The sequence below is a fragment of the Marmota flaviventris genome, chromosome 6 (assembly GCF_047511675.1).
Source record: "Marmota flaviventris isolate mMarFla1 chromosome 6, mMarFla1.hap1, whole genome shotgun sequence".
NCBI lineage: Eukaryota > Metazoa > Chordata > Mammalia > Rodentia > Sciuridae > Marmota > Marmota flaviventris.
The window spans coordinates 84,219,383-84,239,990 of record NC_092503.1 but is presented as its reverse complement, the minus strand read 5'-3'; the positions used below and the strand labels follow the sequence as shown (position 1 = coordinate 84,239,990).

Genomic DNA, 20,608 nt, shown 5'->3' with positions numbered 1-20,608 from the left:
TAAGGGAAGAACATTAAAATATATGCTTGAGAAAGATAATAAAGTGAAATGCAAATGGGAAATTCTCACTCCTGATTTGTTTCTTTGGCTAAAATGCAATCGAGTGATTTTGTTTTTTAAATGAACTTTTAAAGTAATGTTTGAGTGAGTTTTTGTTGTTTATTCATTTATATGCTTAAATAAATTTTAAGACTACATATATTCAAATCAATTTTTATTAATCCAGCCTTGTAGAAAAGTTACATTTAAAAAATCACTTCTCACTCTAAAACTGATGATTTTTTTGCTCATGATTTCTGTTCCATAAGGTGCACCTGTTCTAACTTCTAACTGTAGGCTACAGATTGACAAGTAACTTTTCTATTGGCTCTCAACTTAATTATTTTAATATAGCATATACCTCCTATAGTTCAAAAATATAAAATATAGTTCTTTTGGCAAAAAGAAAAAGGTTGTCTAGATGTATTCGTTCTTTTAAAAACCTAATGTAATCATTCTATTTAAATATTAAATCCAAATTCAACAAAAAGTTTGGATTTCAATCATAACTTCATTAAATTTTGAGCTAATTCTTTCTATACTGAAAACTAAAAATTTCCCTTTTGAATCTGATAGAAAATCCTGCTCATGGAACAAAGCCAAATTAAATAAATAATGACATTAAAAATAATAATAAGAGAAGCCAAAGAACTTTAATAGCTTTTAGGACAATGTTTATTGATTGACACTTAATATTGCTTAATTATCCTTGTACAGTACAGTGAAAGCTTTAGATTGAGGTCTTTATTACCAGATCACATTGTGAGCAAAGTTGGCAATGAAACCTGAGAATAAGGCGTCAGCTGGCTGCTCAGCTACACTGATCCTTCTGAGATAGACTAACGGCTCCTCTATGAGCAGACCCAGGACAGTCATTGCTAGTTTAATGTTCAATGTCCCAATTGCACAAAAATGCACTAAAAAATTATTATCTTTGAAGAATAAAAAAGGAGCTATTTTAGATTTCACTGGGTATGCTGGCAACTCTGCATTGTTTTCCTGCAACTTGATCCTGTTTAAAGACAACTACACAGTGTTTCCTGGTGCCCGGACAACTTTTTTTGTTTCTAGTAGTAAGGCACAATGTTACGGGCTGCTGGTAGCATATTTTCTGAATGTCACTTTTCCAGTGTTTCAGACTTGGCAATTTAGAACTCACTGAGAAAAAATAAATAAAACTTACTGCGCTACTTAAAAAATGACACATCAATCTTTGAGCACAAAGTACCAAGAAACATAAAGACATTACTTACTGTGGCTGATTTCCTTTCACCTTTAAGGAGTTTTCCAAGAATTTCATAACCATCTGTTGTGATATTTCCAGCTTCCTTTATGTCTTTTTCTATGATTTCATAGCAGTCTATGTAAATCTTAACACTTTTTGAAGTCACTACAATATGAATCTAAAAAAGATGGAAACAAATTTGTTTCCATTATAAAAATTCCACCAAAAAAATTAGCTATTCTCATCCCAAACCAAGAGTCTTGAACTGAAAACCAAGAACCAGGTTGTAATGTCAACAATGTCATCTATTAACCATATGAAACTAAACAAGCCACTTAACTAACCTCTCTGGTCTCAGTTTCTGTCATCCACATGTACACGCATACTTTCTTATTTGCCCACTGTGTACCCTTGCTGACATGACTAGAAAGGAGGTAGTAGGTAAAAGGACTTTGCAAACTCTAAAGAACTAACAAAGTAGAATTGATAAATCATTTATATGTATGCTTATACAAAGGAGCTTCAAATGTCTCCCAATAATTTGCTCAATTCAATTTTTAGCTTATTTCCCAGTCTCAGCCAAAAATACTTTTTAAGCCATAAAATATCTTCTGTAGAGATTCAACCCTGGAAATTAATAGAACTTTAGATTCATTTTCTCTTAAGGAAAAAAGCACTTATGTTGATTAATTTTGTGTCTGCTTCTGAAGACACAGAATGTTAAGAAATCTATTAGTACAGATAACTAATAAAGCATTTGTATTTCAACAATGTAAAGAATAGTTGTCGGTAATCTTTGACTTGATGGTTATGCTCATAGTTTCCACTTATATCAGCACAAATACTCCAGTGAGCACTTGATGATTACTTTGAAAAGTCTGGCAGAAAGTTAAAAAAGAACAGAAATTCTCTTACATGTTCTGAGTCAATAAGCTTAAGAACAATTTCTAAAGTTTTATTTTTAAAGTAGATATTTTCCCACATGGATTTACCACCAAAAGATTATTTTATCATATCTATGATAAATATGAATTACATATTGTTTTTATATACAAGTGATACACAACTGGCTAAAATAAAGTTTAAAGACCCTCAAGGAAATCAGCTAATACTGAAATCAAAATGAACATTGTATAAGCATTTCAAGGATATTTATCATATAATAGGATTTAGACTCTTGTATGAATTTTATTGAATCTATGTGAACAACTACAGAAGCAAACATTCATAGTGTGGAAACTCATGGTATCCACAAAAATTATTTCAAAATCAAAATTTAAAAAAAAATTTGTATCAGAATCACTCCAAATGTACTTGTCATTTATGCTAACCATAAGAAGCATAACCTAAAGACACATTTTGTGATTATTTATTCCGTGATTATTTATTTTACTGCATACTGCATGTTTTAAACACATACATAGTTACATTTCAGATGGACTCATCAGATCACTGTCTCAAGTATTTAAGGTACTGACTTATTTCTCAACTGCCACTCATCTCCCTTCCCAGGCTCTGACAATTCCTAAAGCTCTATTTTTCACCTACTTTATTTCTCACATGGATCTACCTCATCTATTATCAATAGATGGTACACACACACACACACACACACACACAGTTTTTCAAGAGACTGTACAAAAAGTGATAGCTGTCAACTCTAAACTCATTTAGCTATTCTCTTTTCTCCAAAGGGCCCTCTTCCTGCCATCATCACTGTCTTCTGCTCATTCCCAGACAAGGTTGAAGAACCTCAGTTCAGAAATTAGATGGAAAATGAAAAAAGAGAGATTGAATCCTTAGCTCAGTAAGAACGCAAGTAGCTGGTAGTAATCCCAGGCAATACTGCACTGATGGGATACATGAGAGTGGGTTAAAGGAATGGGCAGGGTGTTGTATATTTACAATTTATTAAGAGGCTAGACTTAAGTCTTTTTAACACACACAGAAAATGGTAACTATGCAGAAGTAATGTTAATTAATATTAATTATCTTGATTGTGAAGATCATTTCACAATGTATATCAGTTTTTCATATACCTTAAATATATATAATTTTATATGTCAAAAATATTTCAATAAAAGGGCTGGGGCTGGGGCTAAGTGGTAGAGTGCTCACCTAGCACATGTGAGGTGCTGGGTTCGATCCTCAGCACCACATAAAGATAAAAATTAAAGATAAAAGTTTTTTTAAATATTTTAATAAAACTGTTTTGAAAAAAAAGAATGAGGTTAAGCAGTGAAGGAGGGAAAGGACTTAGTGAAAAGGGAAAGAAAAAAATGACAGATTATGAAATAAAAAGAAAGAAAATTTAGGAAGAGAAGACAAAGAAGGAGAAAGAAGGGATGTTATATAAAACCCAAGAGTGCATTAGCTCCATGGGAAGACAAATAGTAAGAAGAAGGGAATGAAAAAAAACTTATCTTGATTTGTAGTAATTAATGACTATTATTATAGATCTCTGAAAAATACTGCCTTTTTGGCTCAAATAAAGCATTCCATGAACATTAGAAATTTTTAAATAGTTACTAAGTGGTTATTGGTTGTTTAGTAGAAGATGATTCTCAACATCTTAAGTGGATACAAAAGAAAAAATAAAAATAGTCCTTCTTAGCATGTTACCCAATGGGCCAAAAAAAAATGCCAGATTCAACATCTATTATCAGAGAAGGATCACTTGAAACCAATAACATCCTCCAAACTAGAATTTGCTTTCCCATTGAGGAATTTATTTTACTGTACCACATGAAAGTCAATAAAATTTTAAGTAAATATATTATAGTAAAAGGGTTTTTTTCTTTTCTTTTTTTTTTTTTTTTTTTTTTTTTGGTTAAAATGATGTGCACTTTTAAGCCTCTTTGAACTCAATATAGAAAGTCTTTTACCATCCTTATCATGAATCTAATTTATGAATTAGAAAAACATTCAGGAGAGAAACCAGGTTTCATTGAGAGTAGAAACAGCAAGAAATCATGTTAAACCAATTCAAGTTAGAGGAAGGTCAGATTGAACTGGAAATATTTGTCTTTTATATGTGGGGCTAATCTTTCTGCATGTCATACTTGTAGAAAATTTAGACCTTTTGTGCAATAACTGGTTCCTGTTAACATACTCCAATGCATGAAAGGATATCATAAAAGGTTTATTCCTAACCTAGACTGACCCTTTTTTTCCTAATGCTCCCAACTTCAATACTTATTTGTCAACTAGCTGAACTAGTTTATAGTTCACTAGCATGTTTGTAACTTTTCAATAAGCAAGCAAGCAAAAAGCTCCTGTTCTATATAGAATAGTATCAATTAAAATATATCTGCTAAATTATTAAGCTTCTCAAACTTGAAGACATAAACATTCACAACAAAATGACAAGTAGAAAAATAGGTGAACAATATTGTAACCTTCTGATTCAATTGTTGAAAAGATATAAACTTTGAAAATAAATTAAAAGATTAATAGGTTAATAGTAGTTACCCATCTTCCCTCTTTCTCTCTCTCTCTCCCACCCTGCCCCCTCTCTCTCATACTAGGAATTGAATCCAGGAACTTTGCTCCTGAGTTACATCCCCAGCCCTTTTAATTTTTTTATTTTGAGGCAGAGTCTTGCTAAATTGCCCAGGCTGACCTAGAACTTGAGGTCCTCTGGCCTCAGCCACCTAAGTAGCTGGGATCACAGGCTGTACCACCACACCCACCAGCAATAATCTCTTGACTAATAGAATCATTACCTCAAATTTATGAATTAATCAAATTATCTAAAATAATATTATCCTTTTGAAAGACATAGCTAGAACTCTACCAATTTAACATGACATCTTAATAAATAATAAAAGAAATTAGTTTTTATTTTTAAGTCATATCCTTTTTTTAGAAATAAGACTCAGATAATCTTACATTTTTACCTTATGAAAACTTCCATAAAATAATGTCTTTACTTCATCTGTGTCAAATGTAACTGTTTGCACCTCGCCTCTTGTATCCTTATTGAAGAATGATAATGTCTTACTAGAAGCTGTAAGCAACATGAGATTGTTATTAAATCACATACATGGCATACTTTTTATTGTAAGTATTGGCAAACCACCCTTATTGTAAAACTTCTAAAAATTTCAATAATTTCACTTGCACTAATATAAAAGTAGAATATTTACTGATGTTATATTTTTAAAAGTTTAATAAGTATATATATATATATATATATATATATATATATATATATATATATGAGATTTAAAACATATACTATTCAAATTCTGAATAACCAAGTACTCGGTATGAACTTAGTTATATTCAGAAGGTCTCTAGAGAGAAAAGAGAAGGAAAGGGAAAAACATAATCAAAACTATGTCTGCATGTGCCTTAAAACAGGATAAAATCCTTACGATCTGCAATCACTCCAACTTGTGGTTTGTAGTCTCTGTCTGTAATTTGCCAAATTGCAAAAGGATCATTGGGAGATTCTGGGAGAAGTCTGAACAATAGTATAATTGTGTATGAAGGAGGAAGTCCGTTTGGATGCAGGTCTCTGTGAGATAAAACAAAATAGGTTAATAAATAAATAAAATAAATAAATAAGGATTTTTTTTTCATCAGAAACAGAGAAAACCATTAGACCATAATCCCATTATGAGGGACTATTTACAATCATCCAATTCGATAATAAAAGGATAAATTTTATAAAATACATCAAAAGAATAAACACTAAAGACCCATTATGAAAATAGCAGATTATTTATTTGATAAAGTCACAAAAGTCTAGGAAATTACTGAATAGTCTTTTGTTCTACTCTTAATAATGAATTTCTTCTAGACACATAGAGGACTATAATATCATGTAATAATTTTAGGGTGATAAACACTATTACTATAGATATCATGTGAAGAGAATGAATCTGACTAAACATTAATTTCCAATGTCAAGGGGATAAGATCACAAGCAAGTGGGTTATGGTTTTAATTTCTCTCTCCCTATCACTGATAATGTTTTGCACTTCCAAATTCCTCTGTTGAAATCAAATAAATCACCTCAAGAAGCCTACATATTCCCAAAAATAAAACCAGTTGTAAATGTTAAGGCCATGTACATGTGCAAATGTTTAGTGCTGATAAAGAAATGTGAGTCAATTAAAAGGAAACGTTTCTTGGCTCTAAGGCTGGGAGACAAAAAACTCGGTCCCCTGTGTCCTTCTAGAGTTGAGTCAACATTGTCCTGGAAGAATTTTTTAAGCAGATTTGATCTTTTTGTGTCTGAGACCATGTAACACTTTCTCCCTGAAGGAAGGAAAAAAAGGCCTAGATAATCGAATCTTGGACAGAAAAGAAGCTATGCCTCTACCAATTTTGGCCTAAGGCATAAAATGTGTCTTGTGACCACATGTCCTCCTACAGTGTAACCAATACCTCTGGACTATAGTGCTGCTTTGCATCGTCAAATGCTCTGAGAAAGCTGGCAAGATGCCATTTATATATTCAAGAAATATCTATCCACATCCATGTTAAAAATAATATTTTCTCCCTATTACCTCATCTCTCATGTAGCCCTTTTTTCTCTTTCCCTATTTAACTAGCCCTTGTGAAAAAATAGTAATATTTCAATTACATTTATGTTTCTTTCCTTTCATTCAAAAGTTCTGACTCTTGCAAACACAATAGTATGTTGTAAGTTAAAATGTACCTTGAGGTGACTGAAAGACTTGAACATTGGTTATTGAGGTTTGCTGAAAACTCAAGCACTTCAAACCAACATGGCTAACCATAAAAGAGTCAGGAGTTACAATGTGGTCAAACTACAATACAATCTGCACCTCCTTAAAATTAATCAGCTTTGGTTTTAGTCTGAATTTTCCACTAGCTTTCCCAGACCATTTCAAATTTCAGACATTATTTTCTGTTCCTGTCCTAAGTTTCTGAAAGCTTTATTTCTTCTTATTCTTTTCTCTCTGTAAGTTGCCAAACACATATTTTCAACATTAAAAAGTTTTAGTTTTAATGAATAAGAAATACATATTTCTGTTATCGTATCCAAGTGCAAACCTCCAGAGCTACCCAACAGATTGCTAGAGTATTAGCCAATAAAAACTAACTGCTGCCTGTCTGATCACAGACAAGCAAAATTACTGCAGGCCTTCATTTTCTAGAGGTCTGAAACACTAAAAAGAATTCTTGCTCTTGTTCTTCATTTATTTCAGCCAGTCATTCTGACCACAGGGGGATACCTTCACAATAATAAGCTGCCTTCCTGTTTTAGCAGCCTCTCTTAGAAGGAGTATAACTACAACCCTGGCCTTCAATTCCAAAGAATCAGGTTCAGATTCTTGGATCTGGGAATAGTGGGTCATGAGTCCCAGTTCCTTGCTTTCAACCTGCCACACAACTTGATGGAAGACAATTAACCCAATTCTATTTAAGGAAAACAGAGTAGGTCATCCATAACAAGTCTTCTGACAATTCTGAAGTTCCAAGATTGTAGGAAGTCAGCAAAGATTTCAAGAACCTCTTGCCCGTTATAAGGAAAAGGGAACCTCCTGTTTTCACACTTACGCGGTGGGTTGATTCACAAAGGCATTCTTCTGAAGCCTGTAAGAGGAGTAGCTGGGGAAAGACCCTGACTCCAAAGAGACTCCTTGGACAGAAGCAAAATTCTTTTCTGTCAAGTTGTATGCTTCGAGCATCTTAAATCCTTTATATCAAAGAAGAAATTACTAAAATGAGTATATTTTAATTATTTTATTCCTTAAATCTAGAAAGAAGTTAGTCCAAGGACATAAATGCTTACCTGGTGAGGTGTAGCCATCCAAATAAATGAGAGGACAACCTGAAATGTACAGAAGTCTTTAAGTATGACTCACCAACATGATGTACAAACTCTACACACACACACACACAGAGCAGAAATGTATGCACATCAAGTCATGAATCTGTTCATTTATTTATAAAAGTTAACTTGTTGATTTAGCCTTTTATTTCTTATAGACTTCTTGTGTATAGGAAAAATGTAATCTTAATAATAATTATGCTATTATTATTATTAGGGAAAATAAAGTTTTCTGAATATTCTCTAGTCAAATTGGACTTTTAAATTTTTCTTAAAAATAATAAAATGGAATTGAAGAGAAAAATTTTCACTTGTTTTTCAAAAAGAAATTCTCTCCCAGAAAATGTGAGATTTAAGCAAAGGGAAAAAACTTCATTCATCCATAACCCTCTTCTCTGCCAAGCCTCTAGCCTCTCACTGTCTACCACACATAACAAAACAGTGACAAGTATAGCATAATTTTCACCTTGGATCTCCCAAAGCCAGAGGTACCAGAATGCTGCATCCAGGAGTGGAAGGGAGACAGTTCCAGCCCTCTACCCACATTCACCATGGCAGCTCCATTCTGGAGTTCAGTGTAAATTTTCACAGTAAACCCCTGAGTTTTGTTCACTGTTGCCACCTCAAACCAGAATTTTATATTTATAATCTAATGTTTAATAGGGAAAATATGGCACTTGTAAACTAGAGCCCTGCCTAGGATTAGGAGTGTAAACTGGTCACATAATTGTCTCCCTAATCTTATACCCCAAAATGGATGAGGAAGAAGAAAAATTGACTTAATTGATCTTTAGTCCTTCACTGTAGTTCAAAAGCTGAACTTGGTATAAGAAAAATCTACACCCAAACAAACAAATGAGAATCAACTGAATTTCCATGGAGCACGCAAGCACAAGCCAGTTGGCCCATTGATTTCTTGAAGCCTGAATGTTGACAGAATACCAGCTGGTAATGAATAGGGAAAATCTTCATCTTACAGAAGAGTTTCTATATATGCAATTCTAAGCTGATGATTAATTTTCCTAAATGTCACAGGCACTGAGGTGTTGGGAAATAGTATATTAAAATGCTTTATTTCCATATAAGGGTTATTACATCCTCTAGGCTAAAAACGGATTTCTGACAAGCACACATTTAGCACGATCTCAATGGAACAATGACTCATCAGGTTTTCAAGTGATTTCCCAGGATCTATTTTTGCACAGACTTGATCCCATATAGTATGATTCCATTTAGTGTATAAGTAACCATTTCCCAAGACAATAAATTTATGGATCTATGTTGACCATGACTTACTCGAAGTGGCAGTTTCACAAACAAATGTAATAAGGTTGTCCTCAATCTTCTCAAAAGATTCAAAGTCGTCCACAATGAACACATGCCGTTCACTTGGCTTGCTGGCAATGTTGGCCAGCTCATTGTAGTCAACATCAGCCACACCAACTACAAAGACACTGAACCCTGCAAAGTAGCATTTATAGAGTAAATTGTATATCCTTTTTCTGCCCCTTATTGTTTTAACAATTCAAAATAAAATCTTATCAGAAATGATACTGTATTTTCTTAGCATGTGCAGCAAGTTCTCGTATTTGACAAAACCTCTCTTTAATGGATAAATATGTTCTTTTAATGAGTATGTGCACTGGGCATGGTGGTGCACTCCTGTGATCCCAGCAGCTTGGGAGGCTGAAGCAGAAAGATTGTAGGTTGCCAGCCTCAGCAACTTAGCAAAGCTCTAAGCAATTTAATGAAACCCTGTCTCAAAACAAAAAATTAAAAAGGGCTGGAGATGGGTCTCAGCTATTAAACACTCTTGGGTTCATCTATTATCTGGTTTATAAAGTTTGATTCATTAGATCACCCAATAATTAAAAGATAAAGCTTTTAAAAGCAGAGAGACTTGGTGTAAGGCACACAGGCTTCCACAAATCCACTGTCCTAATGTACACGTGAATACTGTAATTCTCTTAGGTACCATTAACAATTTAAATATATGTGACTCAGAAACCAAGAATGGGCTATTTTAAATTTGAATTCTTGAGACTGATTTTTCTCAACGAATTCAGGCTCAAAAAAAATGGCAGCAGTTTGACTACCTTCAAAATTTGCAATTCCCAGTGGCAATAAATATTCCTTTATTTAGACTAATGCAAATAAACAAAGTTTTCATTCCAAAAGCTTAATTTGACATCAGAAAAAAAAAAAAAGGATATGAAAGGAATATAAAGAGAGAGAGAGTGTGTAGCAACTAAAGAAGCAAGCATTCATAATCCCAAATCCCAAACTTAAATCAACTAGAAACCCAAAATATGTGGAAATCTGCTGAAAGTGTATAATCTAATGGCAATAAACTAATAAAGGATTAGTGCAAAGAACAATCTCTACTGAAAGAAGATAGTGTAACAGCACTAATCATGATTCATAATTTTAGTCAAAGAATTATGTATGTGCAGATGACAAATTCTATGTAACAAAGTGCCTTATAATTTATTGCCACAGATCATGCGTGACATAGATTCCTTCTAAAATACATCTACCTTGGACCCTGCTTAGGACTGCAGGGGCAGGGAGGGTGTTAATGAAGTACTGAAAGACCTAGTTTCATCTCTAATAATCCTAAATAACTAATCCAAAAGGCAAGGGGCTCTCAGAGTGTTTTGTTAGCAAGATCTACCCCCCACCACACACATCCCCAAGAGATGGCCTGCTGAGATCTTGGCATTTCTTATTTGCAGTACATCTTTCAGCAGTCTGCTTTAAGTCTGCCTCTGAAAAGATGAGCTACAGCTGAAGGAATCCTATGTCTCTCCTTGCTCAGGAACCAGCATTAGGATTCATTTCTGCTATGGCAGGGAGCTGCTCAAGGATTATCTCATTATCATTGCTGTCATTTTTGAGCAATTATCTAACTTTTCCATAATTAAATATAAATTAACATTACAGGTGTACAGAGTAAAATGGAATTATAACATAAAATCAGGTCTTTTGAAATCATTGCTGAACATTAAAAGCTTAAAATAATGAGTGCAATCAAATACATGCTTGTGATTACCTGATTGCTGGATGACAAAAGCCGCCTTCTTGACCTCATCTTGTGACCGCCCATCTGTGACCACAACCAGCACTTTGGGGACATTCTTCCTCATGCCGCTTTCCCAGGTCAAGACCTTCTCCTTGATAAATGTGAGGGCCTTGCCTACAGGGTGTGGCATGGAACATTTTAGTATCATCTCACTGAAAAATACCTAAATGTCATGAGTCATGCCCAACTGATAAGAGTCCAGACATTAGGGTGAGATGATACATTCTGTTCTACTACCCCGACTGCTTTGGGGAGTGAAATCCACATAAACCCTGATTAACTGTACCTGTTCTTGTGTTTCCTCCTCGGTATCTAATATTCTGGAGGGCCCCAAGGGCTAGGGCTTTGTCATTGTATGTGTTCAGCTTGAACTCAGACTTGACCTCATCACTGTACTGTACAAATGAAACCTGAAAGAAAATGTTGTTTTCCAGTGAGTATCAGTCATCTAATTTTACATTTCAATCTTTGAGAGCTTCCTCTAGCTGCAGAATGGCAAAATATTATATGGCTAATATCTTAACACTGACTTCTGTTGTCTCATTAAACTCTCTAATTTCCAGTCCTTCAAGGAAATTGTCATGATTGACATTAACAATGAAAATATTTTGTAATTCATATGTGCCTTTCTCTAGGATGTAGGCAGAGAAGTGTAAATCTGGGTAACACTGAGGTCTCAGCATTAGCAACAAGGACACACCATCCTGAACTCGAATGTTAAGAGTTCTGCGCCAACCATTCCTTCTCATTGACTACATTCATTCTTAACGGTAATATAAAAATGTTCCAAGTGTGATGACAATCAGAACTCATGACTAATAGTAAGAGTGTGATTTTGGTGGAAAGAGTACAGGCTTTATAGTAGCTCAAATCCTAGCTCTATACATTAACAGCTGTGTGACATTGGGCAAGTTCTCTGTGCTTTAGTTTCATCAGTAAAGTGGAGATCCTCATATTTACCTTCTAGGGTTGTTTTAAGGACTAATTATCACACATACAGACTAATTGGTACACAGAAGTTAATCAAATATAATAGCTATCTCTATTAGAAATCTTGATTTCTAAAAAGGGTGAAAAACAGCCTAATTGTTAACACATTTCAAGAAGAATATGGCCAGACTTTTTACTCTTCTTGGGTTGAACAATGTCCACAGGATTATTTGAGGGTTTGAAATGTAGTATATTTCATAAAGTACTATTTCATTATGAGGATGTGGTTTCTCTATAAAATTACTTGTCATTTATTTCAATGTATTTTTATTTTTATAATGTCTCAAAATGCTACAATGACGTAAAAACTGCCAAAATAAAGAAGAAAATTCGCCAAAATGAATAGAGAAGAAAAGGAAAAGAGGATTTTAAGATATTTAGATAGAAGAGAATCAAACAAATAATGACAATGTAACAAGACATCTGCCATAATGGCAATATAGAAAAAATACTTTCGGAGCAAGGAACACCTAGAGCCCTCGGGGAACCTCACCAGAAGAGTTGAATTGGAAGGGGTCTTTAAGGAATAGCTAATAATAGACTGAATCAGATTCTCAAAGAAGTCTGAGGAGACTGTCCAAAATAGTTTAGAGGCCCTAGGCTTGAGTGTTCATCTGTTCATGGGTATGTTGGGAATGGTGGATGAGATTCTCAGCTTTATAGGCAGGTTTTGACTAACTGATGAATTACTCTTGGAGGTCTCTCACAGAAATACAGCTGTTATCAGTTCCTAATCTAGTACAACAAATAAATCTGAAGCAATTTCCCAGTAATATAATTGGTAGTTAACATTTTAGGAAAACAAATTAAATACCCTTCAGGTCAATAATAGACATTCTTCTGGACAGGATAATATCTGTAATGTAATAATAGAGGGGGCAGCAGAGGCCACACAGCCACTCCAGTCACTGCATTTTTCTCACTTTACAGGGCATGACAATCATAATCCATTTGATGTCTAGAACTTTGAAAGACCTTTTATGGAAATTCATCATCGTTGGAAGTTTTAAACACATTAAAATCAGAATGTTCTAAATTCTCCAGCAGAAATATCATGTAGCCAAAGATAAAAATGAGAGGAATATTTATTTTCTATTTATTTATCATTAACACCCAAACCCTTCCTAAAAATACATGTGTAATAGCAATAGCAAAGAGTAAAGGTCAAAACATAGTTTATGATGAAATGACTTTCTAGCTAAAAAGAAACATTCAAAAGAGCAAGACACTACAAAGAAGTAACCACTAGCGGAAAGATACTCACCTGAATCCCAGCAGGACTGATTTCATCAAAGGCTCCCACAGTATTAAAGATGAATTTTACAACTTTGTTAAAATTATCATCCCCAATACTCCAAGAGGCATCAGTCAAGAATACAATATCTGCCTTGGCCCCTTTGCATACTGGAAAAAAAATACAGGGTAAGCCCCCAGTCTCATTAACTCTTTCTATTCAAATGAATTCAAGTAATAATGTAGGATGAAACTTAACTCCTTAAAAGTATGGCTCAATGAAAACAGCACAGCCTGAAAGCATGTCCAAATGCAAACTCCTGGCCTCACCCTAGACTTCCTGACTCAAAATCAACAATAATAAGATGTCCAAGCGACTCAAGTACAAAAACAGAAGCACAGGTCTAATAGACCCTGATTCTCGCCCTGGGATCACTCTTGTTTAGATCCATTATGCAAAAATATGCTATTGCCTCACAAAAATCTTCGAGTGGCTTCAAACAATAAATGAGAGGGGACATCAAATGAAAAGCAGTGATGTCTGGAACTGAAATGGGTCCTCAGTGGTTTGGAGAATTTGAATATAATTATCAAAGATTTGGTGCAAATGAAATGTTTTGTTTTGTTTTTTAATTTTAAGTTAAGCCACTAGAGCCATGTGTGGGAAAGGAGAGAAGTAAAATAAAGAAATAACTTTGAGTCTTTTTAGATTTGGAAGCCAAATAAAAATTCTAAAGAAAAATTTAATAAAATTTTAGTTTATGAAAATTAAATGTACAGAATGTACTATATAACAAGAGTGAGCCCTAATGTAAACCATGGACTTTGGGTGGTAATGATGTGTCGATGTGATTTATCAGTTGTGACAAATGTACTAATCTGATGAGGGATGTTGATAGATGGGGTTGAGAAGGTAGGACACAGGTGGTTAATGGGCACTCTTTATACTTTCTGCTCAATTTGGTTGTGAAACCAAAATACTCTAGAAAATAAAATCTATTAAAAACAACATGTTTTGTTTGGTGGTTCTGTTTTTCAGTACTGGCGATTGAACCCAGGGCCTCATGCCTCTTAGATAAGTCCTCTACCACTGAGCTACACCCATAAACTCCAACATCATTGTTTTAACTGAGATTATTTATTGAATTTCTTTCAACAGTACAATTTTTTAAAAACCTGGTATTATTTTATCCTTTAAAAATACACTTTATTTTTTAATTTTACTTATATAATAGGTAAGTAATAATAGAGGGGCATATAATAGGTTTAATAAAGTTGCAACAATCTAGGTCCTCTAATATAGTAAGAAAAATACTTCTGAAATCTGAAATGCTTTCTGAAAATCAGAATGTAAAAAAAAGAAGAAGAAGAAGAAGAAGAACCCCAGTGATTATTTAGCTTAAACATAATTTGATGGAGCTCTGAAGAACTGCCCCCAATTTACTGAGAGCCAAGCCTACCAGCTCAGAGTGTCTTTTTACCAGTTCTCTGCAACTGACAATTATGTCTCAAACTTTAGTGAATGGAAATTTTTTTAGTTTTTTGTAATCCAGGGCTCTTCTCAAGTCAGAAGCCAGAAATTCCAAAATCAAAAGCCTCAGGGATTAGGTTGCAGATATAGCCAAAAAAGGTTCTCAGTGCCTCTTGATACCAGCAGCCAGCAGAAAGAAAAGTCCTACATATGGACTATGGAAGGTATTTCTAGATCTCAACCTGCAAAACTGAGAAAATGGAGTTCCAGCCAAAGAGCTAGAGAAGTTTATGACTGATTTTATTCACACTAAAATGTACCCAGAAAGAGAGAGAAACAAACTACTGATGATCTTTTTTTTTCTACCTGAAAACTCTTCATCAAGAAAAGTAAATCAAAAACACTCCGGATCAATTGTAAATAAGTACATAAGGCATAATTAAGAATTTGCAAATCCCTCAATTCATTGCATAATTATCTGAACTTACCATCCCGGGCTGGAGGAATAGTGGGAGGAGGAGGAGGTGTGGGTGGTTCTGTAGGAGCTTCAGTTGGTTTTAAGGCTAGAATTTAAAAACAATAATTAGAAAAATACGACATGTGTTCATTTCGTATTCCAAAAAGTAAATCTTAAGGACGATTTGAATCCTCAGCAATAAATCAAGTCTTGTAAAATAAGGCTCCAGGCTCATTGGCATTGACGTACGGGGAATTCTATTCTATTATTCTATCCAAACTTGGTATCCTTGAGTTTTTCACATGAATTACAGTTGTAGAAAGCACAGATTCAATGGGAAAATGCAAAGCCTTCAGAGAGTGCCAAATGACTAAATCACTAATAAGGATGCACAGACTCCTTCTCACCCGACTCTGAGGAACCATCATCCCACCATTACTGCCACTCACAGGGAGAAGTGCCTGAGCAGGTATCTCTTAAGTTCCCCTCACCTACAATGTTCTATTCTTAAGTCGTATGGAGGATTCCCAAATTGCTCAAAAACTTACTAGTATGTTCTCTGACAGGGACACCTGGCCCCTCCAGATTTGGTGTCTGCACAAACACAGTGACACCGTATTCAGCATCTGGTGAAAGGCCCGTGAAGCAGTGGCTGGTTTCTGATCCACGCACGGTAATTTCTTGTCCTCTGGTTCCTGATTGTGACAACAACAGAAATGCCAGCATTATCATCTATTACAACTAAAGAATTTATACATCATTTTATAAATAAAATGAAATATTCGTCACTAAAGTTCAAAATGTTTTCACTATGGGCTATAGTTCATTTTTTAAAAACACACATACCATCTGCAGGGCTTAGTTTCAGTCTGTAGGAGGTGGCTGCCCGGTGAGGTGACCATCTGACACAGAATGTGTCCCACCCAACCTGGTAAGTTTTCAGATCTGTCACATTTAAATAAACTACAAAATAAAGAAAGGGAAAAAAAGATTCACTGTGAATAAAGTCAAAAAAGCATAGTTTTAATCACAACACAATTTTCAAATTTTCACTGTAGCTGAAATATGTCTAAAATCGTAATGTTTTCCTTATAAGAAAAATACATGAAAAATACACAAAGCATGGGGCTGGGATTGTGGCTTAGCGGTAGAGCACTTGCCTAGCACATACGAGGAACTGGGTTTGATCCTCAGCACCAGGTAAAAACAAATAAAATAAAATAAAGGTATTCCGGCCAACTACAACTAAAAAATATATATTAAGAAAAAAAGAGATGAAGCGTACATGAAAACATACATGAAGGAAGAGCCAAAACGGACCTTCCTTTCCGTCACTGATTTTCAGGAAAAAGAAAATTCACATAGCCCCACTCATAAATATGAATGTCAAAGACATCTTATAAAAAAACAGTAAATTTTCCTAGAAGGATAGCTACTAAGTCCTTAAAAAGCTATCAAAGCACTAAGCATCAAAAAAACAAATCTATTTGTGGGACAAGTTAGAGATTCAATGACTCAATCAAATAATATATTAATGAAATCAGGTAATATATATTTTAACATAAAATGTCAAGAAGAACTAGCATTACAACTTTATACAGATTATACATAGATGAAATGCCAAATTATACAATTTTTATCTTTTAGGATTCAAAATATAACAATCTGCATAAAGCAAACACCTTATATTCTTATATATTCAACTCCTTTAGAATTTAGATAAGTACCTTGTTTAACTGGATATAAAATCACTACCTATGTATAACTTAGGAAATATGCATAAATTTTAAAAAGTGAAGTTAAAACAGGCTGGACTGGAAGAAATATGCATAAATTAAGAAAAGTGAAGTTAAAACAGGCTGGACCACACATTTTCTTACAACCGCGAAGACATGCATGACTCACGTGTAGTGCCTTGATCTGTGAGGGGAAGACTGAGTCCAGAGTCATACTGAGCATAAACATTCACGTCATAGGTGGTACTGGGATTGAGATTATGTAATGTGTAGGATGTTACTTCTCCAACAAAGGCTTCCATGGGCTCATTGGAACCTTTACAACAACCACAAAACAATTTAGAAAGATGCAATCATAGCCTCAGATTTCACTCAGCACTAAAGACCCTAAAGTCAAATGGTAGGGAACACCATTCATTCCTGTAGCACTTCATCCACTGACTGACTGTGGCACAAGCCACATTGGATGGTGAATCTGAAACTGTAGCAAGGACTGACTCTTCACTCTCCTATTCTCAAAGCACAGCACAATACCTTGAATGCATTAGGTGTATAATCAATGCTCTCTTAGCAAATATGTTCTCATGACTCTTTTTAAGCCCACCTTGCCAGAGAAGAGATGCTCAATTAACTTTTTTTTTTCCAATTTATCATAGAGAGAATCCAAAAACTTCTATCTTGGACCTCATTTAACTTTTTTTTTTCTCAGTTAACGACTCCCCTTTCCTCCTAAAGTTCTTTTTCTGTTCCTATACAGGTTCACTTTCTCTTTCTCTTGCTTTATCTCCTTCATGTTTCTAATTCATAGTCTTCCTGGGTACATTGAAAATGCCCTAGGAAGGTTGATGCAAAAATCATGTTTCTTCTGATTTTAGTAAGCATATAGGCAGAACATTGAAACAGATAGCAAATAATTTACCAAGGTGATATTGATTTTGGTGAAACTGTCAGTGGGGAGTTGAAAGCAAGCTTGTCATGAAAAAAACAAAATTCACAAAGTCTATGCCCAAAATGAAATAATACCTAGACACAAGGGTAAAGTACTAAAGTTTATATTGACAAAATCATGACATTTGCAGATAAATGGATGGAGTTGGGGAATATAATGCCAAGTGAAGTTAGCCAATCCCAAAAAAACAAACACCTAATGTTTTCTCTGATATAAGGATGCTGATTCATAATGGGATTGTGGTGGGGAACATAGGAGGATTAGACAAACTCTAGATAGAACAAGGGGGAGGGAGGGGAAAAAGGAGAATGTGGGTAGGAAAGATGGTGAAATGAGATGGACATCATTACCCTAAGTACATGTATGAAGACATGAATGGTGTGACTCTACTTTGTGTACAACCAGAGAAATGAAAAATTGTGCTCTACATGTGTCCTATGGATTGAAATGCATTCTTCTGCCATGTATAACAAATTAGAATAAAAAATAATAAAGACAATAAGAAAAAAGCTTTCATGATCATTAGAATATGTAGAATGACTGAACACATCTAGCTTTGATTTATACAACTTTACAGATCAGATCAAACTTTTCAATCATAAAAGTTGATGGTCTCATCTACACCCAAAGTATCAATGATACTTTAGACCACTGACTTAAAATATCCATTAGAGAAAATTAACTCTGATGATAATGAACTTGATATAACTGAACTGCAAGGAGAATCTAATAGTTGAATGCAATAGAGAATATCCTAACATGCAAATAATTTTCCAATGCATCTCTATTATGATAAAGATGCTTCCTTACCCACTGGCTTGTATACAATTTTATATCCAAGAACTGGAGAGGGTGAAGGATCCCAGGATACTCTGAATCTTGTATACCATTCATCAGAGATGTGTATGTTCTGAGGAGGAAGCAGTCCCACTGAAAACAAATATCAACTTGTGTTATTAACCCGGCACAGAGTGAGCACAGAACCTTATGGGTATTATTAGGACAGCCTTATTGGTTTAATTAGCTTAATTTTCTTTTCCAGAAATTAACTAAAAACCACTGAAGTGTTCATAATAGCTTGGTAATTTACAAAATTCAAACAGCTATTCAAATGAATTCAGGAACCTGGTAATTTTCAGAAAAACCTCCTGAGCAGGAGGCAAGATCCAGAGGTGATCTGTAATAAGACTCAAAATAATAGAAAATAGATCTCAGATCTGTTTAAGAATGTTATAGGTTGGATTGTCAGAACCAGAACACAATTTAGAGGCTATCTGGTTAGATCACCACATCACATAAATAAGATATAATTTGTCCAAGACCACACAGCTAGCTAGTGACCGAAACATTATTCTTCCCTTCCCCCTCCTTATCTTCCACCAACATAACCTAGACTGCATTCTCAATGCTCCAGAGGCACTGCCTCCAAACCTACACCTTGCAAAATCAATGCTGTTTAGATGGCATGACAAATAGTTGCTATTATTTATAGCATTACAAAAATAATCCACATTAAAACCTTTTTTTATAAGAGAAACTAGACATGACTTTGGCCGTTTCTAGAAAATTCAAGATGCATTAAACATTTTGTTTTGTGTTAGTTTTACATTTTAATAAGCACAAAATTCTGAAATATACTATTTTCCCAGAAAAGCACTAAAATGTAGTTTAAAAGGTGGAAAAGGAGAAGTTGTTGAATTAAAATCACCTTGAGTCACTAGACTGTCTCCACTGACTTAGTCCTACAGATGATAGTAAATCAATATATAGATTCCTGACCTTGAGAGGCTGGGCTGAATCAATTCTAGCCCTGCTTTTCTCTTAGGAACTTTCCTCTCCCAAATTCTGTAATGTTATCAAGAAAATTTAAGCACAAAAAGAGTTTGAGCAAGTGAGTGAAGAAAGAAACCTAAGTAGATTTTTGCTGAATGAAGTAGAAAAGTGGAATGCCAATATTTACCAGTAATAGACCAGGAATCCAGCCTGCCTTTCTGCTAGACTAGTGGCTCTCAACCTTGGTTGCACATTATAACATCTGTAGGCCCAGCCCACACCTCAGACCAATTACATTAGTATCTCTGGGAGTAATTCCCAGGGACTAGTATTTTTTAAAACTCCTCTAGTGACCTCAATGAGCAATCAAATTAGATAATTTTTACTCTAAACCATAAGAAGTTGTCATCAATATAGGTTAGAAAGGGGCTTGAATGTTGATAATTTTTTTGTAAATTATTTGTTATAATAATTTTTAAATAGCTAAATTTTTAGGAAGATCATGAATGCTAATCATTTTTTATCACTTAAGATTCACTCACAGCAGAGAATTATTTTAGCTGATATTTAATACTATAGTCTTGACACCAAACCATAACATTATGCAGAGAATATACAATGGTTTTTCAAAGAATAAATAAGATTATCTCAAGCAAAGAAAAATATGCATGCTTTTGTCTTCTTTTTTCCTCTTTCCATGGATCTTTAAATTTTTTAAATAAATTGTGTTCTTATGTAATCATTTTGATAAATGACAGTGTCAAGTACAAATGTTAATGCAATGTTAATGTAGTAGTCTCTGAGATACATTGGTAGAGACAAATTAAAAGATTTTTAAAGGT

At 34.3% G+C, this 20,608-nt stretch overlaps 1 protein-coding gene across 4 annotated transcripts in view; it reads right to left on the bottom strand.

Moving 5' to 3' along the window:
• The window catches only part of Col12a1 (collagen type XII alpha 1 chain), a 111,425-nt gene that overhangs the window by 22,147 nt on the left and 68,670 nt on the right, over positions 1 to 20,608 (bottom strand). For all 4 annotated transcript variants that reach the window (XM_071613253.1, XM_071613254.1, XM_027928271.2 and 1 more), the window contains 14 exons: positions 18,804 to 18,923; positions 17,214 to 17,360; positions 16,155 to 16,271; positions 15,857 to 16,003; positions 15,340 to 15,414; positions 13,412 to 13,551; positions 11,444 to 11,567; positions 11,128 to 11,271; positions 9,372 to 9,536; positions 8,037 to 8,075; positions 7,802 to 7,940; positions 5,644 to 5,786; positions 5,164 to 5,273; positions 1,293 to 1,442 (listed from right to left, as the gene is read on the bottom strand). In XM_071613253.1, coding sequence (XP_071469354.1) covers positions 1,293 to 1,442; positions 5,164 to 5,273; positions 5,644 to 5,786; positions 7,802 to 7,940; positions 8,037 to 8,075; positions 9,372 to 9,536; positions 11,128 to 11,271; positions 11,444 to 11,567; positions 13,412 to 13,551; positions 15,340 to 15,414; positions 15,857 to 16,003; positions 16,155 to 16,271; positions 17,214 to 17,360; positions 18,804 to 18,923 — 1,760 coding nt within the window. The remainder of the gene's footprint in view (positions 1 to 1,292; positions 1,443 to 5,163; positions 5,274 to 5,643; positions 5,787 to 7,801; positions 7,941 to 8,036; positions 8,076 to 9,371; positions 9,537 to 11,127; positions 11,272 to 11,443; positions 11,568 to 13,411; positions 13,552 to 15,339; positions 15,415 to 15,856; positions 16,004 to 16,154; positions 16,272 to 17,213; positions 17,361 to 18,803; positions 18,924 to 20,608) is intronic.